We start from the raw sequence: 27,514 nt of genomic DNA on the forward strand, positions 1-27,514 counted from the left end.
GGAGCCACCAACAACTACCACGATTCTCAACGATCAAAACCAACAGAGTTTCTCAAATAGGAGAACTCGCAAGTGTAAGAGCGTAGAAGAATGCAATCAGGTTTTCGCATCAACGCTACTATTGCGAAAGGGCCGAGTCACTCAAGAAAACACATCCTTCTCGTTTCAGGGAAATCAAAGCCCCAATGTCGAGTATCCTCGACCAATGATTTACAGGCTAAGACATAATATGCTTGTCACAATTGACGATTTGTTACAAAATAGCCAACGATGTTCGTGCGAGGACAGTGGTCCATCCGCATCACACAGAAAGATCGGAGTTCGCACGATGCGCAGCGATGACGATCACGCCGTCGATCCGGGGACGTCGCCCATGCAGATCCAGACCTCAGCAAAGCCAACTTCAGACCTTACACTCATGTCGTCAATGCCAGCTTTGGTGCTGTCAATGGTCTGGACACGATAGCACATGTCATAGCAACTCATCCTTACGTAGAAGACTTCAGTAGCTCCCTCGGAGAAAACTTTAGGCTGGCGGTGCGGTCATGCGAGCGAAGTGCCTAGGGGCGTCAGCGTGGTTGATAGCGCTGACGGGCCATCCCTGCGCGAGCTTGCATCATCACTGTTGTTGCGCAGCAACGAAGTACACAGCCGCGTAACGATGTATAAGCATGTACTGTGTATATAATATTCAGAATTCACTGAAAGATTACCTGCACTACAACCTTGACAACACCAGGCATTCCAAATTCCATCCCAAAGCCAATTTGTGATCGGCGTCGATAGCAAGGTAAGTACCGATGGTTCCGGCGTGGAAGGGACGATTGGACCCTCATACGTCACTGGCTACTTGCCCAGGGTCCGATGACGCTGCGACAGGACCACCCGCTTCCTCCCGCCCACTGCTATAATTCTCCAGCCCCAGCCCAACCTCCAACCAGCAGATCATTCATCCGAGATTTCTCGCTTCAGCCACCCGACTCATTCATCTCCGCAGAGACCCTGACGCTTTGCTAGAAACGATAAACCTGAGTTTGTTCGCATCAGTACAACAACCCTATACCCACATCTTCATATACACATCAACAAAATGGTCTCAAGAGCAGTTTCCATGGGCCTTCGCGCCTGGCAGGTATGTCTATAGCGTTCGCATCCAGAAGATTCCTACTAATATGGAATAGTTGATCTGCGCCATTCTCGTCACGGCATTCATGGGTAACAATGTTGCGCGTGCCTGGTCGGGAGTGCACTCCATCATCAACTACTCGCTCTTCGTCGGTATCTGGTGGTTGTTTACATTGCTCTACTTCCTACCTACGTCCTTCATCGAGAAGTTCAGCATCCCTGTTGTCGACATCGCGCTGGATGCCCTCAGTGTGCTCTTCGGCTTCTGCGCCGCCGTTGCTCTTCCCGCATACATTGGCGCGCACAGCTGCTCGAACGATGTAAGTCTTGTTCATTCAACGACACGACGAACGTGGACTAATCGCACACAGTCATACACCCGCTCCAACAGCGTCCTCAACAGCTCCGCAGACACCGAGCAGAACTGTCGTCAGGCCCAGGCCACCACTGCTTTCCTCTGGTTCGGATGGGCTGCATTTGTCGCTACCCTTGCCATCAACTTCATGAACGGACGCGGCAGTGGCGCCAACCTTCGCGGCGGCATCCGCCGTGGTCCTGCCATGAGCCAGGTCTAGGATGCCTGCAGAATCTACTCTGACGGTTCTTGGAGTACACGATCAGATGCCAGCGAGGTCTGAGCTTACTTCAATACCACGCGTCACGATTTAGAATATATATGATATGAAGACGGAAATACATCGCGCTTGATGCGCATGCTGAATAGGATGGAATGGAAACGCGATGGATTATAGGATACCAGGAAACGTCCACGACGACATGCGGCGTTTACATTGATCTTTAGCGACTGTAATAATACTATAGGTAATACGATTTGAATTATGACACCCCTAAAGCCTTTACACACTGTCTTGCGTCTTGTGGTTGGGAAAATGTTTCGCTAAGCGTGACGTCATAGCCCACTCATTTCGGCACGCGTCAGCCACACCCAGCCTCAAGCTTCAGCCATCTTTCAATCTTCAGGATGCTCTTCCCTGTGTCACGACGCGCAACCTCTCAGCCGTGATATCCGCATCGCATAGCGCCTGGTACCACAGCATAACCCGTTACCCTGCATTGCGCGCGTCTTCCGAGCGGCCGATCATATATTCCTAGCCGAATGTTTCCTCCATGCCCATGCCCCTAAAGACATGCTCAAGACGCACTACAAGGCGACTAGACCTTTAGCTTTTTTCCTTCCTTCCCCCGCGGCAACAGGTTTTAAGGTTATCAGATTTGACACAGCTTAACAGGGTGAAACATGGCTGCTGTTGTTAAGTTTTTGGAGAAGCGTCCACGTGAAACCGTCGCAGATATTGCGGCGGATGAAACCGTCGTTGGGAACCCACCTCGTCGCGCATATGCGTGGTCTACATTCGCATCCTCCTGGTTCTTCCGAGAATATCGTAGCGGTGCGTCTTTACGATGTCATATCATCGTCCTGGCGCTTGACTATCCGTACATGACTTCCCTTGAGAAGACGCAACGACCTTGGTGGGCGCAGCTTCGTCCGATGCACGGACGAATGTTGGACTTGTCTTCATAGTCGGCTCTCTAATAGATTCAGGGGGTGGTGATGGCGGTGTAGTATCCACATTCGGCGGTACCGTATCGTCTTCATCTGAAGAGTAGGCGAGGAGACGACATTGGATGAGAGCCATGAGGTAGTAAACCGCCAACCACAGGGGAACAGAGACTAGCCATGAATCGCGCAGATCAAGTAATTCGTGTAGAACGACGGCTACGATGAAGGCGCGGAGAATGAGTTGCGAGGACATGGTGAGCGAGCGGTATGTTGGTTGAGTTCTGCCTTCTAGTGGTGGAGTAGTTGCCCTAAGATTATCCGTTCATATACCCCCTGAGCGTCACTTAGAATGAGCTAGTCTACAGACAATGATGGCAACGCGAGCAAATAGGCCATGAGCAGTAGATAGAAGTGACCATGTAGAGACAAAGCCAATGTGGCAGAATCGGCGCGAAAAAGGGGAGAAGCTGTGCCTTCACTGACGATTTGCGATAGCGTGTGAGTGCCAGAAAAAACCGAGGCTTAATGGATCGTATAGAAACAACGAGAGACGTTGAGTACAAGACATCGTCAAAGTAAACATTCCGCGAAGAGGCATCAAGGCTGCGCCAAACAATGCACGCTCACATTAATCACAAAGATGATGAATGCAACACCCAGCAATTTATACAATCTTAAAGTCCATGATTCTGGCGAACTATACTATATCTCTAGTAAATATACACTCTGGGAAAGTATGTTGAACGTCGACGCCGAACACCCCATGAATCAGAGTTCCCATAGGGATCTCGAAACACACATCACATACAGAACGCCGATAACCCGGGTATCAAACACCCAAACACACTGTACCACCATGCGTTATGAGCAAGCTCTCCCACAACCTACTCGCTATCATCGTCATCATCGAAGCTAGGTTCGCTCGCCTCATCTGACTCTGCCTCATCATCACTAACCACATACTTTGCCGGCTTAGCAGCAGCCCTACGTCCCGGTCTCGCAGCGGGAGCCCGAGCAGCAGCCTTTGGCTTAGGCGTCGGTTCCTCATCGCCAGAGTCAGATAGGATGTCGTTGGCGATGGCATCCGCATCTTCCATCTTCTCATCCTCGTCGGAGTCGATCGTGATTTGCTTCTTAGCCTTGGGTGCGGGCTTAGCAGCGTCTGCGTCTTTACCGTGCTTCTTTGCATAAGCTTTCGCTGCGGGGCTCTGGGCTGCGGGCTTCTTTACAACGGCTTTGGGTTTGGGTGCTGGTTTTGCGGCTGCGGCTTTGGGTTTTGCAGTGAGCCTGCTGGCAACTGGCTTCTTTGCTCCGAGATCAAAGTCATCCTCGTCAGAGCTCATGATTGTGTCGTGGACGTTGCGAGGAGGGGGCCGCTGTGGCGAAGACTGAGGCATTAGGGCTTCGTAGTTGGTAGTGTCGCCGTCGATCTCGATGGCGCTGCTGTTCTTCTTCACGGCGGGAGCGGGACGGGCAGTGGTGGTGGCCTTGAACATTGGTACACCATTCGTACCGGATCCGATGGTCTTGACCATGCTGCTAACATCGCCGAGAAGGTCATCGTCATCATCGTCAGAGTCGCTGCCCAGGTTGTACTTGGGGGCTGCCTTCTTTGCGCTGCGAGCAGTACGGGATGCGGTCGCCTTCGAGGGCACCTTCGCTGCCTCCTGAGCGACTGCAGCGAAGACATCAGAGTCTTCATCGTCTGACACTGGGTCCTTCTTTATAGCCTTGGGAGCAGCAGGGCGGCCACGTTTGGCTGGTGCTGGCGCTGAATCTGCGGAAGCTGATCTGCCATCTTCTCCACCGTCCGTCTGCGGTGTCTCCTCCTTCTTCTTGACGAGATGCGCGAGCAGAGTGCCTTGCTTTTGCGGCGCAGTTGAGCCAAATGCGCTGCTGCTCTTGAGAGCATCAACCGCAGTAGGCTTCTTGACCGGTTCTTGCTGTAGATAACTAAGCAATCCCTCCTTCTTCGGCTTTGTCTTCTTCTTAACCGGTCCAAAGTCAGATCCGGAGTCGTCCGAGTCACTGCCATCCGCCTTTCTCTTCTTCTTTCCCTTCATCTTGCCAGCACCGATGCCAAGTTTCTGGGACGGGCGGCGAGTGACGGCAGCGATCTTCTTCTTGCGTTTGACCTCTTCCTCCAGCTGAATATTCCATTCGTCCATGAAGGCGTCAAGATCAACATTCCAGATGTCCTTGGGTGACATTTTGATGAGGGTGTCGATCTCGTGTTGCTTCTCGCCAATCTGCTTCAGAAGCTTCTCGACGCGTTCCTGAGTAAGAGACCAAATGGCCATCTAAGAGATGTTAGTTCAAATGTTGTGGATAGGATTGGTAGCACTTACACCCAGCAGATAGTCGTAGTCATTCGCATTCACCTCCGCCTCAGTCTCCTCTGATTCCTCGTCCTCCTGGACATCCTCGACCTCGCCAGCAGCTTTGGCCTCCTCAACCTTGGGGAAGGGGGTGAAACCAAGCTTTTTGAGCTCTTGAACGAGCACGGTCTTCTTCTTCTTCGAGACAGTAAGCTTTCCATCGATGATCATTTGGATGAATCTGGCCTGGTTCGTCATCTTCAGGTGTTCCTTCTCCATAACCTGAAGCTGGTGCTGCTTTCGCTTCTCATAGTATCGCAGACGGACGTGGTAGAACTCCTCGATGATATCGAGAACGCTTGCATACTTGTGAATGCGTCCATGTGCGTCGAAAGCGACAAGATTACTAGTCGACTGAGGTTTGAAAAGCTTGAACATTTCTTCCAGACCCTTGGCAAGCGCTGCTGCCATGTACTTATCTTCCATCTTGATGATGAAGTGAACGCGGTCTGGGGTGTTGTAGTCGATGTAATCCTTGATGTAAGAAGGACCCTTCTCAGCCTTGATGATCTCCTCGAGCTTCTCCTTGAAGTCCTGTGTCCAGTAGCGAACCGGTAGTTCCGTAATCTCAACCTCGTTATCGCCAGTCTGTCGGACAACTCCAGTGAACTGGTAGCGATCAGGACCAAGCACTGTTGTTGTACCAGTGAAGCCCTTGTACCAGGGAACCATAGGAGTCATGTCTTCCTTGGTCGCGCCTGGCGCCATACGGCGTCTGATGTTCTCAATGATGTCCATGGGGTTGAAGTTGGGGATTTCCGAACTCCAGCCAGTACCAATACCGCTCGAACCGTTGATAAGAATCGTGGGCAGGATGGGAACGAACATCTCGGGCTCGATCTTGTGACCATCCGACTCACCGTACTTCAACAGCGAGTCATCGTGGGCGTGGAAGATACGTCGTGCAAATGGCGAAAGGCGTGTGTAAATGTACCTGGCGCTGGCAGCATCGGCACCACCCTTGAGACGCGAACCGAAGTTACCACTGGGTTCGAGGAAATTGATGTTGTTGGTACCGACAAAGTTTTGCGCAAGATTGACAATAGTTCCTTGCATAGAAGCTTCGCCGTGAGCATAGTCGGTGGATCCAGAAACGGAACCTGCAAGCTCAACAACCTTAACATCCTTTCTGATGTTCCGCCTGAAACAGGTGTATAGGACCTTTCGCTGACCGGGCTTCAGACCATCGACAACTGAGGGAATCGATCGCACGTTGTCGGCCATGGAGAAAAGGATAAGCTCCTTGTTTACAAAGTCATCATAGGAGATGTCTGGGGTTGTGAGGTCAAGATGCTGTCCAGGCACGAAGTCGCGCAGCCAGTCTTTACGAGCGTCAGCCTTCTTCTTCGAGAAAGCCAGCTCGATGAGTTTCTCCTCTTCTTCACGCATGACCTGGAAACGCTTCATGTGTGTGTCGAGGTCTTTGAAGTAGATTTGAGCATCGGGAATGTCGCTGGTACCCAGTCCCTTGTAGTACTTGTGGTCCCATCCTTTCTCGTGCTTGTGCTGCTCTTTCCACTCTTCGTATTCAGGCATGGAGAAGAAGCTTCGCATGTTGCGCGGGTTCTTGGGGTCGCCCTTCCAAACTTTGACGATAGGAGTGATGAACTCCAAGAGGAAGCCGGGGATCTTGAGCAAGCTGGGGAATTGGCACTGGAGGAAGTTGATGAGTAGACCCTTGATATGGCTACCGTCGTGATCTTGATCAGTCATGATCATGAGATGACCGTAACGCAAGCTCTTCATGTCCGCTACGGTATACTCCTTTTTATGCTGAAGTCCCATAAACTTCTTGATGTTCTGGATCTCGGCATTCTTCATGATCTGATCGACAGTTGCATCTCGGACATTGAGGAGTTTACCACGAAGCGGGAAGACACCAAACAGATCCTGGTTGACTACAGCACGACCAGCCAAAGCAAGCACACTGGCTGACTCACCCTCAGTGAGGATAAGTGTGCAGAGATGTCCGTCCTTTGTTCCTGCCTTGTTGGCATCTGTAAGCTTTGCGTTGCTTATACGGTTGCGCTTGTTGCCGTCGGTTTTCTTCATCATCTGGTCGGCCTTTTGCTGAGCAAAGTGCATGATGTTCTGGATGACGTCGGTCTTCGCGATGGCGTTGAGAAACTTGTCGCTGAGGACTGGCTTGCTACCGAACTGGCTAGCCTTTGTCGTGAGCTGCTCCTTGGTCTGGGATGTGAAGGCCGGGTTGACAATGGAACAGTTGACGAACAAGAACAGATGGTTCTTAATCTGCGCGGGCTTCAGCTTGACAGCAGCCTTGTTCTTCTTGTTGACAATCGCCATGAGCTTCTCAATAATTTGGTCGGCGATGTGGTTGACGTGGGTACCACCAGATGTCGTTGCAATCGAGTTGACGAAGGACACTTGGTTGAATGAACCATCTGACACGGCGAAACCAATGTCCCAGCGGTCCAGCTTGTCTGTAATGATGACATCCTTCTCCTTGTCGTCTTCGCTCTTGCCCTGATCGCGCGAGATCGACTTGGTGTACATCTCCATGTACTTGGCGAACGATGTGATCTTGATGCGTTCTCCGTTCAGGTAGACCTTGATGCCTCGTAGTGTACCAGCCATATCGTAGGTCCTGCGCTTGACCATGGCCTCGAAATCGTCATCGATACCGGTCATGCCAAACCGAGCGTAGTCGGCCTTCCAGCTGACCTTGGTGTAGTCGTCCGCCTTGATATCGGTGATCTTGGCCTTGCCCATCTTGCTCATGTTGTCCGTCCAGGTCTGCTTGTACTTCTTCTTCTGCTTTGAGTCGACCGTCTCGACTGTGAACTCGGTACTGAAAACGTTACAGAGCTTTGCACCGTAACCGTTGCGACCACCCGTGACCTTCTGCTGGTTGTCGTCATAGTTGGAGGATGTGAGAAGGTGACCAAAGATCATCTCTGGTACATATATGCCGTGTTCCTATTCAAATTAGCAGCGACCTCGAGCCAATTTTCGAAAGCGACTGACTTTGTGAATTTCAATTGGGATTCCCTTGCCGTCGTTCTTGATGGAGATCTCGCCAGACTCTCGGTCCACGTTGACCCTGATCTCGCTCATGTTCTTGTCGTTCTGCTTGTTGTCTGCCGCGTTTACGAGAATCTCGTCGAAGATCTTGTACAGACCGGGAACGTAGGTTACGTCGCGGAACTCCATCGACTCGCTCTCGGAGTTGTAGACCCACATCTTGTCTGTCTGTCGCTCCACGGAACCGATGTATGTGTCAGGGCGCTTCATGATGTGCTCCAAATGCGTCAACTGTCTATGTATTAGTCGTTGCCTTGTAGCGCATTCCTCAAGCACTCACCATCTGGTACTTGCTGCTCGCGCCGCCCTTCTTGGGCGCTGAAATGGGCACATCCTCGCCGTCTCCGCCAAAGCTCTCATTCGCGACGTCTGCAAGAGGCTTGCCGCTGGACTTCTTCGCGGCCGGCGCCTTCTTGGCCTTTGGCGGCGTGTCTTTAAGGAGCTCCTCGTCGTCATCGAGCGGGTCCTCGTCCATGTCTACATCCGAGTTCTCGTCCATGTCTGAGTCGGCTTTGGCCTTCTTCTTGGGCGCGGCTTTTGGCTTTGCGGCAGCCTTTGGTTTGCCCGTCGCGCCGGCGGGTCGGCCTCGGGGTTTTGCAGGTCCAGCTGCTTTCTTCGTCGCTGCGGCTTTTGGTTTCGCGGCAGCCTTGGTGGCCTTTGCGGGCTTTGCGGGCGGGGCGAAGTCGGAGCTGGCGCCTTCGTCGAAGATGGAGTCTTCCATTAGGGAGTCGTCCATGGCGGGCTGTTGTCGTGTCCCGAAGGACGAAAAGGAAAAAGTTGAAGACGATAAAGGCTCTCTATGGCAAAGTGTAGGCGATATGAGCGATGAGAAGCAGCGAGTGGCGACGAAAGGAAGGCGTGGTGGTGAGAAGGCAAAATGTGGAGGCGTGTTTTGTTAGATGAGGGTCTGTGTTTACGCGTTGGCGTTGCCAAAGCGAGACGCTGCAGGGGAAGGCGCGCTAGTAACGCTAATGCGGGGCTTTCATAGCCTCATTAGGCGAGGCACGATGACTGGGAGAACTTCAAAACCTCGTCAAACCGCGACGAGTGGTGATGATAGAAGGTGAGGATGAGGTGACTACGAATGAGCAGCAAAGAGAAAGCTTGGTCGCGGCGTCCGGCCATCGCCCGGGACAAGTACGGCGACTGCTAAGAGACCAGCTGCAGCCTGGGCTATAGACACCAACTCCAGAATGATCACTACTCTACTCATGCAAGCAAGTGATCACGTCCAGAAGCGGCCTTTTACGAGGTGGCAGTATCTTGATTTGCAGATTGATCTGCATCGAGGTGAACCCCTTCGTCTCCACACCCTGTTCTCACTTTATTCTTGGAAGCGCTCTCTCTCACTTGGATCCTTATGGTGCTGAGTATACAAGGCCTGACACACGAATAGATCGAATGCGTACGTCGTGAAGAGAAAAGCAGGCAGCTGTATGGGTGAGTGGAAGTGAAGCTCCGTGGGTCTGACGTGAGTCCTTGCACTGTATGCGCACAATCTCATGTTTCACTGAAAGCTTTCCAGACCCGAAGCGCCATATTGTAAGAACCGACCGCGACCAAAACACTTACCTACTTGATATATCGAAACCACCCACCAACCGTGGTTTGGTCCCTGCTACACGGACACAACCTTTCAACTCGACGCCAACTCTTCAGAATGAGCTCCCCGCCTCTTCCACCGTCAAGAGTATTTACTCCAAATCGAGATCCTGGTCCTTCAAATCCAGAAGTCCTGTCTCAACAACCGGAATTTCCAGAACCAAATAGCGCTCCCCAACGGTCAAGAACGATGCCCCGACGTCTTTCTCCTGAACCATCAGAACCATCAGAACCTCCAAGTTTGTTTGCCCGTCTACCTCAGTCATTTATGATACCTCGACTAGGGATCCTATCAGAAAATCGTTTTCCGAGTCATGGCCCAGGTGCGGCGATACCACACCAGGATAATACTCTCTCGCCGTCAATGCATCTACGTCAAGAAGAGACTCGCACGCAAAGCGAAACGCTATTCGGACCTCTGTCACCTTTCTCGAGCAGCCGAGAACAAGCTGTAAGGCGCGGGCCACTACCAACCTCAACCGCCATACCAACCACAGCCCCGCCTTTGGACAATACGCTACTCTCCACCCTTCCCAATATTTACGCCTTCCTAGACAACAATCTCCTCCCCGTGATGCCCTCGCACCCTCTCTACCCATTCTGCCCAAAAACATGCGGAATCTGCCACGAGATTTTCCACTCGACACACGTCCCCGTATTGATCGTCAAGACACAAGGATGTTCCGGACACATATTCGGCTACCAGTGTCTGCGCAGGTCTCTATCGGCAGACACGGCAAATAGCAATAAGTGCCCACTATGTCGGACAACGTGGTTTCAGAGTTCGAGGCTGCAGCTCGCGAGACTGGCGCTCCTATGGGGACAAATAGAACGAGTGGAGACCAGGATCGTTGAGGAGATTGAACGCACTGAAGCTGAAGCCGAGGCGGCGAGGGCGACTGCAATTGAGGCTAGGGCGGCTGCGCTTGAGGCTGAGGCGACTACACCTGAGATTGCGACGTCTGCACTCGAGGCTGGGGCTACTGTGAGTGTGGCAGACGAAACAAGGTCTGCTCTCGATGGGAGAGAGTCAGTGGACTCTCTCTCCAATCAGGCGACTGAAATGTCGCTCCCTAGCGATAGGGCGCTCGAGATGCTAGATTTTCTTACGAGCGCCCGGGAGACTGAACTGTCAATGCAGAGGGAACATGCTCGTTTTGTGGAAAGGTCACGCGCTCGGGACGCGGAAACGGAAGCAATATTCGCTTCGTTTCACGCGGCTCGACAACGTGGAACGCGAGGAACATTGGCTATGATAGGTTTCGTCTTCATGCATCTACTATTAATCGCGTTCAATGTACTCGTGGCGAGGCACGGGTTACTTCCTGTGTTACAGAGCTTCCTTCCAGAAACTTGGGAATGGGAAGATGGAGTAGCTCCGTAGGCCCCGCGCATATGTTTAGAAAGGCTGATGGACAGACATATTGTTCTGCCAAGCGATTAAGGAGAAGCATCAGCTTTAGAGTAACCGACATAATCAATGCGATGAGCCAAGTTCGTACTGATATGCCATTATCGTCACATACAACTATGCAACATATGCGCGTTCAAAATTTCATAGTATAACATACATATAACCATCCATACCCCAACACCATGCCATGATAACAAACTATGCGACAAGTGAGCTCATATCCACCGTACTGTAAAGCGACTTTTCTGTGACCTCCCTACTCCTCATCTTCCTAATCTCAAGTCTCAGACCACCTAGCAAGAGTAACACTGGTAGTGTACACCATGGCAACGACACCGACAACCATCATAGTCACATCGCCAAATTTCTCCCAAGGACGGGTGGCCACACCCTTGTAGTGCAGGAAGGCAGGGTAAATGTACACTAGGGGCACGCAAGCAAAGCTTCCGATGAGCGCGACAAACTTGTCCAAATCGCTGGCTCCAAGGATAGCAATGAGACCGCAGAGGATGACGAGAGTAGTCCTGAAAGCATTCTTCTTCCACTTGGTCATGTTGCTCTGCTTGCCGGATGCACGGCCGAAGATTTTGAGCTCGATGTTACGCATAGCAGGGAAGAGCTGCACTGGTGTGCCGACGAGGACGGCCATAGAGTACAGGAACTGGACGGCATTGACGAGCTTGCTAGACTGTGGGAAATTGGTAATGACCTCAACGGACACGTTCTCGCCAAAAGTTCCATAGCAGAGCACGCCGACGGACGTGAAGATGACGGTGATGATGAGCATGACAAGGTAGAGGAGCTTGCTGAAGTGCTCGGGCTCCTTCATGCTGGACTGAATGGGAAGAATGAGCCCAATGCCCTCAAAGGTGAAGATGGCGGAACCGATGGTCATGGTGAAGTCACGAGGGTTGAAAAGCTCGATAGACGGATGGAAGCCTCCCATCTTGGCGATCCACGAGATGTCGTACCAGTAGATGTATGTCAGGCCAATGAGGATGAAGACGTCGGCGAGAAGAGCGGCCGGTCCGAGCTTGGAGATGTTTCGGATGAAGGACATGGGTATCAGGACAGCAATCTGGATGCCAATGAGCGCATTGGTCGAAAGCGGTTCCTCTGCATGGCTAACAGCGTCAAGGAACGACCGGAGGTTGTCGGCCGTGAAGATGAGACCAGCGCAAACGAAGCCGATTTGCGAGAGCGTGATGGACACCAGGATAAGGGCACGGAATCTCGGTCCCACGACGATGGAACCCAGATCACCGTAACCACCGCCACCGTATCTCTTCCTCGTCGCCAACAGCAGCTCGAAACACAGTGCGGTAATGGCGGATACCAAGATCATGGTAACAGATGAAAACAACATTCCGCCGTTCTTGAAGGCTTTGGGCAGAAACATGATTCCAGTACCGATAAAGGCCTTTAGGAGAGTGAAGAAGGTCTTTACTTGGTCTGCGTCGCCCTGCTGCCTCAGTCTCTTTGAACTCTGTCGTCGTCCGAGAAGCGGTCTGCGCTCGTCTTGCGCTTCTTCCTCTCCATCTTCAATAGCAGACTCATCGTCTGTATCTTCGTCAAGATCTTCACCAGCAAACTGGCCGTACAGCGCAAGGAATGAGATGAAGTTTCGCGTGACAGGCTCCGAGATGTAGCTGACACGCTTGCTTTGCCGCTGCACGTATTGTCGTCTCAGTCCGCCAGGCGCAAGCTGGTCGCGAACGGGGAGTTCATCGTGGTCAACATCTGAAACAGACGGCGCACTGTTGCGGCCAAAATGAACTGCTTCAGAAAAGGTTGCTGCTCGTTGATGCAGCTTTTGCCGCCGGTTCTGTGCGGCAATTTTGTACAGATCACGGTGGATATCGCCGCCCTGTAGTCGCAACGATGATTCTGGCATTTGGCGGTCGCCTGCGTTGGAAGCGCTCTCTGCGCCATCTTCCTGAGCTGGTGTTGCTGGGTCAAACTCTGAGAAGTCGTAGCTTGGGTCTAGATGCTGCTCGAGGACCCTGACCTCCTTGGGATCGGCACCTGCAGTCGTCTGCGGCGTGTCGGCCATGGTTGCAGTAGCTTGACGAATGTGTGAATCCTTCAGTGCTATGTAGATGAGAAAATATCGACGGAGCTACGAAACTTGGGCGTCTGGTAGCCTGTGTCTAGCGGTGAGGTCCGAATGATGAACTAACGGCCAATCAGGGTTTGCGAAGCTTAAATGGTCCGTGTGCCTGACATCACCGTGTTGTGATGTCCGCGGTTTGCAGTACGTTGTAGTGAAATGATGGTGTGAGAATGTGTAAGAGCTAAGCAAACGATGGTCACAACAGGAGAGGAGAGATGCTTGAAGCAAAGCAAAGCAAATCGAAGAACGAGAACCTTCGAAGACGAGACCGCGACGGCGGACCTGGGAAAACATGACGATCGCGCTGGCGCCTTGGCAGCAAAGCACCTGGGCACGTGTTGCGGAGAGCGTCCATCCCTGCGTCAGCCACGTAGTCATTGGCGCAACAACCGACCGCTGCCGCATCCTAAGAGCTGGTCTCCAAGATAGCCGTTTAATCAATACACATTGCCGGCAAAGCAGAAGAGCCCTTTGATCCGCACTTGACACGTTTCGTCATTTTGGACGGTAGCATAAAGGCGGGAGAGCATACAGTACGTGATGGCCGCCCAACAAACCCCTCAGATCGTCTCACCATGGCCCCTCCAGGATTCGGTCCGCCAGGGTACTCTGTCCCACCGCGTTACATGCATCGCGAACCGCCCCCCGAAGGGTCCGACACAAACACCCGGCCCTACGTTATCTTCTTTTCCTATTTATTGACATGTTTTTCTGTCGCCGTACTGATCGTCTTGAGACTCTTCAAAAGAGCCAACGTGCTGCAAAAATCAACAACCGCCCAGCCCCCACCTAGAACACACATCTGGCTGTTCAGTGCACTTGCCTTGGGCAGCCTACTCACGACATGGACGTACATGTTCCAGTACTTCAAGGTCAGCTACCAATCGTGGCTGATGTGGCGGAGCTACTACGAACTTGAGCCGCATCATAAACATTGGGGATTGTGGTTGAAGGAGACCTCTTTGTTTAGGGAGGCATGGGAGACTGTCATTGTCGGCAATGCAAGGTATTGGTGGTCACATCAGATATTCTTCTTCGCGTTGGGTCTGGGATTGTACCTTGAGCAGAAAGGTAAACGACTGGGCGTATGGCTGAATGACAACAACTAACGAACATAGGCATTCGTCGTGGTATCAGATATACCTGGGCGTTCATGCTGCTTGGCCAGATCGTAGCCATCAGCTTTGCTACAAATCTCTTCTTACTCACCCTGCTTCTGAGCCCACCTACGCCTGCTCCATCGTCGTCCGGAGTACGTCGGACAACATGGCTAGGTCCTTGGCTACTGAACCTCTTTGCCATATTTGCAACAGCTTATCCTGCGATGCAACTGGCCGATGAACATTATTGGCATCATCCTACACACTTTATGCCAGTGCTCATGGCTCCTCACGTCGCCCTGATGGTCTTGCCTGTTATACGCGCTATTGTGCCAGCTGGGTACTTCAACGACGATGCTCAATCTACCGACAAGATCTACAACTTCATGTGGGCATTGGTTCTAGGGAATGCCGGCCTGATGCTTGCATGGACGACTGCCAGAGCATATGCCTACGCCGGCTTCGTAGGAATCCAGAGTGCTCTGCTGGAACACCCGGCTGTAAGCAGCGTGGGGTTCGACGTAATCTTCTGCTGGATCACTTGGACCTGCTGGTATCTGACGCAACCGAAATCGGGTTATCAAGGCACAGGGCGAACGAACGAGGTGAAGAGCGCGCGTGCTGATGATGGACCGGACACTGCTTTGGGTGCCAGTGGGTACGATGGGGGAATAAGACGTCGCTAGTGTGATTCATCGGCCGAGGTGTTGGTTGCACAATGGAGTTATCTGTTATGACCGAGCGGAGAGGAGTTCGCGCGCGGCTACAAACGGCATGTTTAGAAGGCTTTCACGCCATCATCGTATCTGTCGTCTGTAGATTGCCAGTCAGCGCGTTGTAGTTGAACAAAATCTTGTAGAGTAGACATGTGGAGCGCCTTCGAAGACGCCCATTCTCGTGTAGGAGAACATGGAGCTGTAACGGTAGCATACAATGCCTCATTAGCCCAATTCAACTATTCCCGACGCGCTTCGCACTCGTTGTATTATTGCAGCTGCGCCGCTCATATGGGGAAGGTACTGGCGGATGTATAGAGTACAGAACCAACCGTCGTGAAGAAAGTGACCCGGTTGAAGTCGTTCGTCTCGTATTTGGTGTGAAGTTGGGAATCCAAGGTCATGGACGATGTCGGCGACTTTGGGAATCGATAAGATTCGGCGCTAACAGAAACTCCGGTGGCTTATGGCTGGCCAGCCTCCCTGCGTCATCGAAAGCAGCTTCCTCTTTTCCTGCATTTTCGTATTGTACCAGGATACACAATCACTCTCAATATTTTGTGCATCAGCACACCACGAGCCCTTTCATATGGGATCTCGTACCGGGCTTAATCAGCCTCCCAATTCAGTGCTTACAGTACCCTTCGATATTGCGGACGCGCAGAACCGTAGTCTTTCGCCGCATCGTTGCTTTTCCACCTGCATGTATGGTACTGAGCTATCGATTTACTCTTCGCACTGACAGCTGATCCTCACGCTACGTGCACCCTGGCGTCCTGTGCGGCTGTGGCACTTATGGCACTTATGCAAAGCTTATCCGACAGGCTGGGGGAAGCTTCGTTCGCTAAGGCGCGGGGTTGAACTATGACTGCCCTATTTGAGGTGAACGGTCCCTCATCGGGCATGCCGTGCGGCCCTGAATACGGAACCGAACAGCCGACTGGCAAAGGATCACCATAGTGTGGCAAAGCTCGCAACGCTACCGGCTAGCGGAACGTCATGGGCTGGCTGGGTGCCGCTATGGTGGCACACATGACCGTTGTGCAGGCGGAACCTTTGATAGAGCTGCGACGAGGCTGCGCGAATACGGCGACTACGAAGGATGATCGTGAGTATAAAGCTTGCCCGCGCCGTCATTGAGGAAATGCACTCACAACAGCATCCACCAACTCAATCCATTCCTAACAAACCTCACAAAACCTATCCCTGCGTCAATCGCCTCCCAACCTAAGAAACGTCAACCAGCATGAAGACCTCATCGATCGCTCTGACCCTTGCGGCAGCAGCCACTGCCAGCGCACAAGAGCCGTTCTACAACATCACAACTGCACCTTTTTACCTGGTCGTCACATCAGAGGACGGCGGTGTCAATGATACCATTAGTGCCTGTCACGTCGGCGCGGCCATAGAATCACTTTGCTTGAGCAATGCTGGCGCGGGGGATGCTCCAGAACCTCTCGCGGGCGCACACTTCCAATTCAACACATCCATCTACTCCCAGGCACCAGAGCCATCTCTCGGCATACCCGGCATCCTGACTTGGTGGCTGAACACAACCACCATCGACGTTCCATCATCGGCGGCTTTTGGTCTGGATCCTATTTCCAATCTCGCAACCTTCACCCTCAGCCCCGGCAGCGATGACGCAACGCTGCTCGCTTTCAATTCTCAGGACGAATTGACCCTTCAGGCGTATGTTCCGGGCGAGAACAACACAGGCAGCACGCAGGAATTCTACCGCTGGTATGCTTGCGACACGTCCTACTCCAGCTACCAGTACAACAACCTTGTGTGGGGACTGGGCGCAGGCAAGCCGGACAACCCGACCTGTGTCTCGGTCAACGTGACGAGGGTATTTGTTTGATGGGCAAAGAGGGTGACGGGATGGTGATTGGAAGACGAGACGAATAGAATATTTACGACTTGATGTGCTACGCAGATAATAATAATCAACAATGAACACTCCTTAATATGTACATCCGTCTCACATGTACATCTTGTTAGATATTGATTATCGTGATGTGATCAAATGCCCCATCCTAAGAATTGCAAAAGCACATCTGTGTTCTTCTCACCCCAAACTTCAATCCAACGCCATAGAGGTATTTATTGCCTTCCGAATCTGCTAGCTTCCGTCGCTTTCAGCTACGGCGATTGCGGCTACGCTAACGAACCCATCTATCCCACTAGTTTGACCTCCCATAGCTTTGTCCCACGCTTTCGGATGAATACCCTCATTAACCCCTTGTTCTGTACCACAACACGGTGGTCTCCCTACTCATTCCCATTCCAACTATAACCTTCAGCGGCGACAGCAGCATATCCTTCGACAAAGACGACTTCATGGATGTGCAAGAACCCATCGACCGGGAGGCCGAGAAGCCTGACAGGGGTGCGTACAAAGGGCATCATCGCTGGTGAGCCCATTAAACGTTCCAGAGAACAGAGTATGTGAGACGGGCTTTGATGCCGGGGACGGTTGTGGGTAAACCCGGTAAGTTCTGCAGGACTCTTGCTTTTGCTGAAGCAGAGTCTGGAACATTGAAATATGTACGGATTGATTTGGTGACGCGAATATGCCGAGTTGTGTCAAACTTCAGGCCAAGAGAGTAACTGATGTGGTCTGAGGAGACGAGAATATAATCGAGGCCCTGGAAAAGATATCAGGAGGTGAAGGTTTGCCGTCGACATCATGACGAGAGGAATCGTTTGCGTCGCGAGTGCGACTGTCGGATGGAGTAAACAAAACGCGAAGTGAACCAAGCTCCCAGCTAACTCAGGTACCCACCGCAGAATGCACTAAAGAACCGCTTCCTGCTTCGGCATCCTTTTAGCTATTGTGCTTCCGAAGCGACCTGCGCAGCGCTTTTGAGGCCTGGTCGGGTCCTTGCTTGCAGATCCTTCTAAGCTTAAGAAAGCAGCATGAGGGGACGTGAGGACGGCTAGAACATCGAATTCAGTGATGCGCACAGTCGGTGCGTTGCATGGCTCAATATGCATGTACTCAAGCAAGAGACATGGTTGGTCTCGAGGCTTGGATCGGGTCCTCGAAGCTTACGGTAGGCAGCTAGCGTGACGCGTGGGGCTGACTTGGGTCGAGGGTCCTTCTCCGCCGCGTAAGTAACCACTTAATTCCCTCTTTCACCACCATCAAGACAGTCGAGGTCGTTCTCACGACCCTCGGCAATGTCAATCGCGTCGACTTACCGTCGTTGGACGCTAATGACGCGTCATACACATCACAATGTCCCTCTTGACAGCTATCCACGCTGCAACACTCTACAAGCTCGCAGGCCGCGAATACCAGCCCCACAGCCGTCGTACGAACGATGATGCGGCTGCCATTAGATTGTTGGCGTCTGACCAGCTTCATAGGCGTTGCCTAGGACGGATGGGACTTCGCGACGGTTGCCTTTAGCTTCCCCGCTCAAATCCGGAGACAGCGTGTGATGGCGGTTGGAGAGAGGATGCCGTCATCGTGCTTTCCATCGGCTGTGAGCTAAGACGGGCCACCACCGCAATGGCAGTGTGGTAGACCGTCTTGAAACTTTTACCTCAGTTACAGCAGTACACAGCATTGGTTGCTGCGTACACTGCGTAACAATTGCTAACCAGTATTTCCGTCATTCCTTCGCATCGCATCGTCCTCATGTTTCCTTCAGTCTTGCTTCTCTTCCTTTTGGCCTTACTTACGAAACCTGTAACCGCGCAGTCTTCTTCTCCATCTTCGTCAAACACACCTATACCTAGCAGCGATGCTACAGCGATCACCGGCGTCGCCAGCACTTTTACCAGCACCTACTCTGCCAGCTTCTCGAGCGGTCTCCCAGGCATAGTTCTGACAACAACTGTTTCCGAGCCCCAAAATGCTACCACCACATCTTCGACGACAACCAAAGATGTTACAGCTATAGTCGGTCTGTCTCCTTCGACCGATTCCGCAAACGGTACCGCTTCAATGACTGCTGCTCGACCTCGTCCGAGTAATACTCGACCATGTAACGGATACGTCGAATTCTGCGAACGGAGATTTTCCAACGTGTCTATGGTCGTCGCTCACAACAGCCCATTCGTGAGGCCACACAACGCAGCCAGCAACCAAGTCTACCCAGTGCTTAACCAGCTAAGCGACGGAATCAGAGGGCGTAAGCTACTCATAAATGATAGAGAAGACATTGGCTGATATTCCATGACAGTGCAGTTCGAGACCCAAAAACCCAACGCCTCCTCCGCGATACGTCTCTGCCACACTTCTTGCAATCTGCTCGACGTTGGCACCCTCGAATCATACCTCGCAACAGTCAAAGGCTGGCTCGCTAGCCACCCATACGAAGTCATCGCTATCATGATGGGCAACAACAACGGGCAGGACACCAAGATACCGGCGACGGACTACGTTGCACCATTCCGGGATTCAGGAATCATGGAATACGTATGGACGCCACCCTCAGCTACTCTGAACTTGACCGAGTGGCCCACGCTAGCCGAGATGATTATCAGAAACAAGCGCGTGGTAGTCATGCTAGATTACAACGCAGATCAAACCCAAGTTCCATGGCTCCTCAGCGAATTCAACTACCAATGGCAAACGCCCTTTTCTCCTACAAACCCCGCCTTCCCATGCACCCAGGAGCGACCTCCCAACCAGGCTGAAGACGTCTCACACGACCGCATGTACGTGATGAACCACAACCTCAATATTGAAGTTAGTCTTCCTGGTGTCAGCAGCATTCTCATACCAGCCTACTCGCTCCTCGACCAAGTCAACGCTGTCTCCGGCAATGGCAGTGTTGGGCTCAATGTGCAGAACTGCGAGACAATGTGGGGGAGGCCGCCGAATTGGATACTCGTTGACTATTACAATTTTGGCAATTTTAATGGGAGTGTCTTTCAAGTTGCGGCCACGGCGAATAATGTTACATACAACGACCAGTCGTGTTGTGGTACTGAAGTTACGAGCGCCGCGCATGTTGTGAGGAGTCAAGGCTTGTTTGTAGCTTTGATAGGTGTTGGGGGGGTTTTGTTGTGGTGAGCTTGAAAAAGGAAAGGCTGTCAGTTTCCAGAGGAGGTATGTGTTTGCTAAGATGGTTGTCTACAGCACCGCTTTGCCAATCGAATTGCTACCCTCTATATCCTGAGCAGCCTGCCCAGTGTGACCGCCTGATTGACGTCCAAGCTACCCGCTCTGGGGCGGGTCTGCCTAGTCTCATTCTTATTAGGTGCTTCCATTAATATTGCGGTGCTCCGGGAGAGTGAATTGATCATTCCAAGCTGGACATCACGGATCACAATGTGTTGCCTGGCTATGACTCCACGCGCCCCGACCCTACCTCCAGGCCAGGTTCTACCGACTATATATGTAATAACACCCATAGTTTCTCCTTCGCTCCCGAACTTTATCACCAACTCCACCAGTCAAGAAATCCGTTTTCTGATTCTTCTACGAGTTCCACTCAACCCAACACACCAATTCCGCCAGCAGTTCCCAAAGTTCCACGTTTGCTCAAGTGTACCAACATGCCCTACCTGGAAACCCGCATTCGCCATCTCTTATGCGCATCGAGAGACGACAAAGGAGAAGGCGAAGCGATCAACCGATACAACACAGTACGGTTATTTCCGCCTCCTGACGACAAGCTCACGACGCTCAATTGGGGCAAAGAAAAGTACAAGTACGAATTTCGACCGTTGCCATGCCAGAACGATCCAGTCATCAGGGAAATCGTTCGCCTTATCCGTGCTCTGAATCTCAAGGACATGGAGTTTGCGAATATGCGCTTTCGAGTATCGCCTACAGACGAGTCCGCACCGTTTTGGCTGGCTCTACCTGATTACTCCACGTACTGCAGCAAGTTGTATACCTTTGTAGACGACTATGAAGAGTTCCCACTTACTGCGTGGGTGAACTTCTGTCCGGGACTGCCTGGCCCAATCGCAGACAATCTCTATCTGAAGATTGGCACAAAGTGGGTTTTGCTAAAAGACTGGTTGCTATCTAGCTATAAGTCTATCTACAGATTTTCTGATCCAGATGGCCTAGTTGGCGAGAAGGGTTACAGGGCGCAGCGCAAATGGTGGAGGGTCAACGGGAAGCCTTTCCGTCTTTTCGACCTCCCTGCCGAAGTACGAATGACGCTTTTCGAATTCGCTCTCGGTCCTCGAATTTACCCCTTGGATGAATCTAGTAGCGATTCAGTTCGTCTCGGTGTCGGCTTCGCGAACTATCTCGACACGACCGTTAGGGGATATCAAACAGTAACTGGCTGCTCCGCTCACGAGCCTAACATCGCACTGCTGTCCATCAACAGGCAGATGCACACCGAGGCACTCCAGGCGGGCTGGGAAAACACTCGAAAGTGCTTTTTCTCGCCGGATCGTTTCGATTTTGTGCTTGATTCGAGCATGAGACCAAAGTATAACTGGCTTAACCACCCTATCCTTGACTTTACAATGGAAGGTTGGTTCCAAGTGCTCGACCTTGAGACGCGGCCACATTTTCACAAGAGGAACTCCAAGACTTTTGGTACTCTTGTGTCAAAGCTAAACAAACTGTCAACGCTACAGTTGTGGTTCAGAAGCCCAGATGACGGAAGCTCGTTCTATCCACACGCAATACGAAACATCTTACATGACACGTCCATCCACAACGCGAATAATACGGATGGCAGGATCATCTGCTGTCAACGTATCATGGTAGATTGGATCATGACCTTCGCCTGGCCTCACGTCAAGGACCTACACGCAAGAGTAACTGTAGGCGGTATCCTAGAGAAGAACACAAAGGACAAATGGAATGAGCTCCTGGCTTTGTCTGCGGAAAACAAGCTGCATGCCATCGATCAGGAGGCCACAGAGCAGGCTATCCTCGATAGTCCTCTAGCTCTTCCGTAGGTACACCCTTATCCTGGAGGTGAAATCGATCAAGGATTGCGACTAACAATATTTATAGCACTTCTCATTGCTCCTGTCGCATCCCGTGCGTGGTTAGAGAATACAACCGTTACCAAAGCATCACGGACGAGAACCGGTATGACCCGTCTCCAGCAGATCTATTTGACTGCGAAGATGATGGAGATAGACATAAAGCAAGTCTTGCTGAGGATGTGGAAAAAGTGGAGAGTCAAGATGTTGATGAGCATGTAGTGTAAACATATCTAATATACTTTTAATCACCAGTAGCATCCTCAGAGTGGAATGTGAAGAATACATATGACGTTGTCAATTACTCGCTACAACACATGGAGTCTATGCACACTGCTTGAAGATATATACGCTGTATGTTTGACCTCCAATCAGGCCTGGTGGCCTCCTCGCCGCTTCTCCAACCTCTCAACCTCCTCATCAATACGCTTGAAGCTCCAACTCTGATAGAACGGCGGGTAAAGGAAAGGCCTAAGATCGAACCGGTTGTCATCAGGTGAATACGCCTCGGCATGGTAACTCGGCGTCATAGTCGTCATCTTGTGCCGGTTTATCGCATAGTAGTGAAAGAACCGCTTAACCTTGACCGCAACTTCTCGAGGCGTATAATTCTCAGACCATTCATGCGTAAGACGGACGAAAGTACCATATGGACCTAGCTTCAGCTCTTTGCGGCACTTTCCAAAGACACCGAGTTCGGCGTATGTCATGCCCATGTCGACTTCGTCGCTTTGAGCGTAACCTTCAGTGAGGGGTTCGAGTTCGGCGGTTGGTGTTGCGTCGATGAACTCGCCGAGGATGGGCAGTGAGAATTCTTTTTGCGCATAGCTTATGAAGCGCTTGAGATCGGTTTTGGAAATGCTTCCAATGGGGTTGAGATCGGCGCTACTGCAATCGTACTTGGTGAGGTACCCACGCAGACACTCGTCAACGTTGCCAGACGCAAGAACCAGTAGACTACCTCCGCCTGGGCGCCCCCGAGTCATAGGTAGCATCTGGGCGAAGTAGTAGGAAGATACAAGTCTAGTCCTGGCTTGGATGTTCTGTAGGGCGAGATTCTCTGCTGGCTCACCACCGTGAGCCCTGAAACGCGGTGTGAAGCCTGTAGCCTTTGTCAATAGATTCTTCTGGCTGTTGTAGATGTCGTCTATATCCGCTTCAACATGGAAGCATCCGATGTCTTCTGCCAATCTCTTTGCACGGCTCCTTGTCTCAACACTTGACTGCTGTGACATTCCCATGTATACCGTGTGGAGGATGCCGTTACATATTTGCTGCGGGCTCTCAGGTATCCAGTTGTCTTTGTCGTGGTAAGGGCCTACGACGCGACGGATGTCTGCGAGAACTTGCTTGTTGCCATCTTGCACGGCCTGGTATACTAGTCGACACATGGAGTATACAAGAGTGCCTGTGGCACAACTGTCAATGCCCCCACTCAAGGGCAACATGAAGCCAGCCTGACCAGATCGCCGGAGATAGTCCCACAGCCAGCATGCAGGCCCCAAAGCGATCTCCTCTTCAGGAGTGTGGTACCGCAGTTTCTGTGCTGGCGTGGGCCGAATGTCTGGGTCAAAGTCTGCGTCCGAAGATATGCGTAGATTTGCCCTAAAGCGCTCGTACCGTGGGCCTGATACGGCTTGTAAGCCTCGGGAAGGGCTTGTGCGGTATGACCAAATCTCTTCTAGGTCAATCGTTGCGGTAACCACCTCGACATCTTGTAACGAGAACTGGGTCCCCTGTGCGCGGACGGTACCGTTGACGAGTACCATTGCGCAGCCGTCGTAGTATAGTCGATCGCCATCACATCCTTGCTGGTTAGCGTAGAGGTAGGCACCTCCGCACTTGGCAGTGGCTGACCTGATCAGATCGAGGCGTGTATCGAGTTTTCGCAGCTCATGGTGAGAACCTGAGGAGTTGATGATGATGTCAGCGCCGGCCAAAGACAATTGGATATGCGGTGCTTGCGGTGTGAAGAGCTCTTCGCAAGTCTCGTACCTGGATGGAGTTCAGTATGTGTTTCACATGCAGTTTGTAAGACGATGTTCCTCACCCGAATGAACAATCGAGAGCAGACACTATGCCATCTCCAAAGGGAACAAACGACGTCTCCTGTAACGCAAGCGCAGCAGCAGGCAGTTCGTGAAGCTCGTACTGCTCTACCTGTTGGGGGCGATTCCAGGGTATCTACGTATAGGTGTACGTAATCAGTGTATGTCTCAAATGCACTTTGTACAGGGATCATGCTTACAAAGTACCTTCCTTCTCGGTAGTTTCCCTGCCCTGCCAGGCTCATCTTGGGACGGATTAACAGGATCTGGCCATTGAGGAACACGATCCTCGCATTGTAGAGATTTCCCGAGTGGCGGACCTAGAAGTGCGTGTACAAAGTCAGTACATGACTCACATGCAATGGGCGGTACTGACCGGCATGCCGACATCGACGAGGATGTCATCGAGCTCTCTGTCTGTCAGGAGTTGGGCGAGAATTTCCCAGCAGTGCCTGATGGTGTCCTAGAGATGGGGGTATGGAATCAGTGTTTGTCAGATGCAGTTTGTGTAGAGATGGCACTTGCCTGTTCGAGAAAGTGGTCCAGTAGGCCATATCCCGGGATCGAAAGCTCTGGCGTAGTCGCATATCTCGCTCCGGCATATTTGGCGATCTTGACGCTTGCCTGCACAGAGTCAGTACGTGTTTCCTATGCAGTGGTTGGAGAAGGAGATGACTTGCCTTGATGCGCTCAAGGTTGCCGTTGAAATCCAGAGCCCATTGATTTAGGCTGCAAGTCGAAAGCGTCACGAGACGGCCCATTGTATTTGCAGAGACTTGGTAGAGTCGGGCGTGAGGTGGTGAAAGTCGTGACTCTTTGGTGAGGCAGAGATGGCTGCAGGTGCGTGCTTGGCGGGGCATGTTGATGGTAGCGGGTGGTAGTTGGCACTAAAACGTGCCAAGCTCGCTTGGGCTAGTCGGGCGCCCTTGCTAGGGTACGCTATCAATCGCATCGGCGCCGTTGTGTCTCTGTTCGGTGGTACATTCAGGCACTGCGATCGGGTTTTCCCCCCTTCTCTTTCTGTTTTGTCAGCCTCTTTCCGGCTCTCCGTCTCCTTGCATGGCCTGCGACAGCAAGAGCGCCCGGCAGTCCTCTGATTGTGCAGCGACTGCGACACACAGCACCGTGATTTAGCTCTCTCGGACATTGGCTAGGGTGGCTCGCCACTTTGCCCTGCGTCTGACGATCGGCCGTGGTTGGTTGGGTCGTCGTGTCTGGAGACTGCCCAACACACCTCCGGCCGTTGATCTGGCCCTGCAGGCGTCGGTTAGTGGCTGGCGTGTGCTTGGGTGGGTGCATATGGTCTATCTTTCTCCGCAAAGGGTCCTCCTGGTATCTACATGCGCAAATGTCGGATTCACACGACCATGCCATTGCCCGCTCCCAGGCGAGGAGGCAACGGCGGATCGATCATGCAGACTTGGCGAGACAAAGGGAGCAGGACTTCTATATACGTATCTCCAGGGCGCCACACTGAAAGCTGCACTCACACCATGCACAGGTACTATCCGAGGTCGGGCTCACATCTCCCCCAAGCAGATGGCGCTGGAAGCCGCCAGGCATCGCCCTCGCCCTCGCCTGCCGACAAGTCGCAAACGCCTCCGACTACTCCGCCGCCCTCTCTCGACTATGCTGCTCCACGCGCTTCCGACGACAAGGCCCTGACTGCCTTTGCACAGCTGGGCGCTCTGCGCCTGAATGCGCGGAGGTGTCTGATATCCTTCTTCGACCGGAACGACTGCTTCCTGCTCGCCGAGGCTACACGCACCTTGTCGTTGCAAACCGGAGAGCCCGAATTCGACGAGGACCGATTGGCCTTTGGCACTACCATTTTCCCCAAGGAGCAGAGTCTCTGCAACTACACCGTCAACCTCGCTCCCAAATACAGCAGCCTGCCTCTCGATGATCCGAGCGACCTGCCTGCCCTCATTGTCAACGACCTCACCAAAGACAAACGCTTCTGCAACTTTCCCTTTGTCAAAGGCCCGCCTTACTCGCGCTTCTATGCCGGAGTCCCAATCCGGAGCCCAAGCGGCCACAGCATCGGTACCTACTGCGTGCTGGACGAGAACCCACGCCAAGGGTTGACGCCCCACCAGCTTGATTTCTTGAAGAGCATGGCTGGCACAATCATGCGACATTTGGAGAGGACTAGGGCAGCCGAAGACCACCGGAGAGCCAAGATCATGGTCAGGAGTTTGGGCTCATTTGCTGAGGGGAAGAGCGGATTGGAAAATTGGGCACATGACCCCTGGGAGGTGGATACCCAGGTCTCTGGTCTGCAAGATATAATTCTACCGCAGCGGCAGCGTCCTGCAGCTACGTCCGATGCTGCACAACAACCTGTTGTGCTCAACGGACATGACCACGTAGATCCGGGCATGAAGAACCCGAACGACACCTCGCCCCTAAGCAGTGTGCCACCGAGCTTTGTGAACGGAGACTCATTTGATAGCACGCGTCCAGACATGACCACTACCGCATCGACAGCCTCTACCAAAGGCTTCACCAACACTGATCAGAAGGACAGGGTAGCCCCAGAACTAAAAGCCCATTTTACACGGGCCGCAAACATGATTGTCGATTCGACCGAGGCCGAAGGCGTGGCATTCTTTGATGCCAAAATCAGTACATTTGGAGGTCTGGTTGACGACGACTTTGACCCCGATCAGCTACCGGAGCCGGACAAACCTTGCGAAATTTTAGGTGCAGCTCTTTGCAGGACCGATCGCGATACCAAGCCGCTACCCAATGCCGGCGAATGCATTTCAGAAAGTGTTCTCCGGCACCTCCTACGACTCTATCCACATGGTCAGATCTTCCATCTCGACGATGATCCTGAATCTCCGGCTGTCAATTCGCCGTCGACTGGCGTCGACGAAGTCGAGTCGACCGATGGCTTTCCATTCAATACACCGCGCAAGACTGAATCAACCCGAAGCTTGGACGACGAAGCCTATCTTAGAAGAGTTTTCCCGACTGCTCGAAGTTTGATATTGTATCCACTGTGGGATCCTCATCGCGAGCGCTGGTTTGCGACAGCTGTCATCTGGAGCTCTGAACCAAAGAGAATCTTCACGACAGAGCAGGAGCTCAGTTACCTGGCGGCATTCAGTAATTTCGTCATGGCCGAAGTTGCTCGTCTGGACACAAAGCTCGCCGATGCTGCAAAGGCGGATTTCATCTCGTCCATCAGCCACGAACTGCGCTCTCCTCTTGTATGTTTCTAACAACGGTGCACCGGTACGCATACTGACCGTATATCTTTTAGCATGGAATACTGGGAATGACGGATTTGTTAAAAGACTCCTCGCTCGATGGCCAGCAAGTATCCCATGTAGCAACCATCGAGACATGTGGAAAGACTTTACTGGAAACCATCAATCATGTAAGTTGGGATATTCTGCATCAGGTACTACCACTAATTGTATAGGTTCTTGACTTTGCCAAAATCAACAATTTGACACGAGGAGTTTCGAAGCGCCAGAAGAAACGTACACAGAGCTCAAAGCACATGATCAGTCCAGGCC

At 52.2% G+C, this 27,514-nt stretch overlaps 7 protein-coding genes across 7 annotated transcripts; 4 read left to right on the forward strand and 3 right to left on the reverse strand.

Annotated features, from left to right (window-relative positions):
- The first annotated feature begins 658 nt into the window (after nucleotides 1-658).
- On the forward strand, nucleotides 659-3,105 carry ACET3X_001977 (uncharacterized protein). Its single transcript, XM_069447328.1, has 5 exons — nucleotides 659-790; nucleotides 1,018-1,132; nucleotides 1,182-1,445; nucleotides 1,497-1,947; nucleotides 2,042-3,105. The coding sequence occupies exons 2-4, from the start codon at nucleotides 1,091-1,093 to the stop codon at nucleotides 1,698-1,700; spliced, it is 510 nt and encodes a 169-aa protein (XP_069312219.1). The 5' UTR covers nucleotides 659-790; nucleotides 1,018-1,090; the 3' UTR covers nucleotides 1,701-1,947; nucleotides 2,042-3,105.
- Nucleotides 3,106-3,531: 426 nt separating this feature from the next.
- Nucleotides 3,532-8,806, reverse strand: ACET3X_001978 (uncharacterized protein; the record flags this gene model as incomplete). The annotated part of the gene is made up of 4 exons (XM_069447329.1): nucleotides 3,532-4,947; nucleotides 4,996-7,965; nucleotides 8,014-8,301; nucleotides 8,351-8,806. The coding sequence occupies 4 exons, from the start codon at nucleotides 8,804-8,806 to the stop codon at nucleotides 3,532-3,534; spliced, it is 5,130 nt and encodes a 1,709-aa protein (XP_069312220.1).
- A 2,398-nt stretch (nucleotides 8,807-11,204) lies between these two features.
- On the reverse strand, nucleotides 11,205-13,445 carry ACET3X_001979 (uncharacterized protein). The gene has a single exon (XM_069447330.1). It carries the CDS (start codon nucleotides 13,137-13,139, stop codon nucleotides 11,364-11,366), a length of 1,776 nt encoding a protein of 591 aa, XP_069312221.1. The 5' UTR covers nucleotides 13,140-13,445; the 3' UTR covers nucleotides 11,205-11,363.
- A 2,679-nt stretch (nucleotides 13,446-16,124) lies between these two features.
- ACET3X_001980 (uncharacterized protein) lies at nucleotides 16,125-16,992 on the forward strand. Its single transcript, XM_069447331.1, has one exon. It carries the CDS (start codon nucleotides 16,262-16,264, stop codon nucleotides 16,877-16,879), a length of 618 nt encoding a protein of 205 aa, XP_069312222.1. The 5' UTR covers nucleotides 16,125-16,261; the 3' UTR covers nucleotides 16,880-16,992.
- Nucleotides 16,993-18,973: 1,981 nt separating this feature from the next.
- Nucleotides 18,974-20,047, forward strand: ACET3X_001981 (uncharacterized protein; the record flags this gene model as incomplete). The annotated part of the gene is made up of 2 exons (XM_069447332.1): nucleotides 18,974-19,160; nucleotides 19,212-20,047. 2 exons carry the CDS (start codon nucleotides 18,974-18,976, stop codon nucleotides 20,045-20,047), a joined length of 1,023 nt encoding a protein of 340 aa, XP_069312223.1.
- Nucleotides 20,048-20,532: 485 nt separating this feature from the next.
- On the forward strand, nucleotides 20,533-21,906 carry ACET3X_001982 (uncharacterized protein; the record flags this gene model as incomplete). The annotated part of the gene is made up of 1 exon (XM_069447333.1): nucleotides 20,533-21,906. The coding sequence occupies one exon, from the start codon at nucleotides 20,533-20,535 to the stop codon at nucleotides 21,904-21,906; it is 1,374 nt and encodes a 457-aa protein (XP_069312224.1).
- Nucleotides 21,907-22,240: 334 nt separating this feature from the next.
- On the reverse strand, nucleotides 22,241-24,844 carry ACET3X_001983 (uncharacterized protein; the record flags this gene model as incomplete). Its single annotated transcript, XM_069447334.1, has 6 exons — nucleotides 22,241-23,931; nucleotides 23,987-24,120; nucleotides 24,185-24,304; nucleotides 24,361-24,447; nucleotides 24,510-24,608; nucleotides 24,665-24,844. 6 exons carry the CDS (start codon nucleotides 24,842-24,844, stop codon nucleotides 22,308-22,310), a joined length of 2,244 nt encoding a protein of 747 aa, XP_069312225.1. The 3' UTR covers nucleotides 22,241-22,307.
- Between the last annotated feature and the right edge of the window lie 2,670 nt (nucleotides 24,845-27,514).

Source organism: Alternaria dauci, chromosome 1 (assembly GCF_042100115.1).
Source record: "Alternaria dauci strain A2016 chromosome 1, whole genome shotgun sequence".
NCBI classification, from domain to species: domain Eukaryota; kingdom Fungi; phylum Ascomycota; class Dothideomycetes; order Pleosporales; family Pleosporaceae; genus Alternaria; species Alternaria dauci.

Bases quoted from the DNA above. Each gene is read 5' to 3' on its own strand.
- ACET3X_001977 (XM_069447328.1), top strand. From the start codon at position 1,091: ATGGTCTCAAGAGCAGTTTCCATGGGCCTTCGCGCCTGGCAG. The intron at 1,133-1,181 runs GTATGTCTATAG...AATATGGAATAG, and splicing joins TGGGCCTTCGCGCCTGGCAG to TTGATCTGCGCCATTCTCGT. The intron at 1,446-1,496 runs GTAAGTCTTGTT...AATCGCACACAG, and splicing joins CGCACAGCTGCTCGAACGAT to TCATACACCCGCTCCAACAG.
- ACET3X_001979 (XM_069447330.1), bottom strand. From the start codon at position 13,139: ATGGCCGACACGCCGCAGACGACTGCAGGTGCCGATCCCAAGGAGGTC.
- ACET3X_001980 (XM_069447331.1), top strand. From the start codon at position 16,262: ATGAAGACCTCATCGATCGCTCTGACCCTTGCGGCAGCAGCCACTGCC.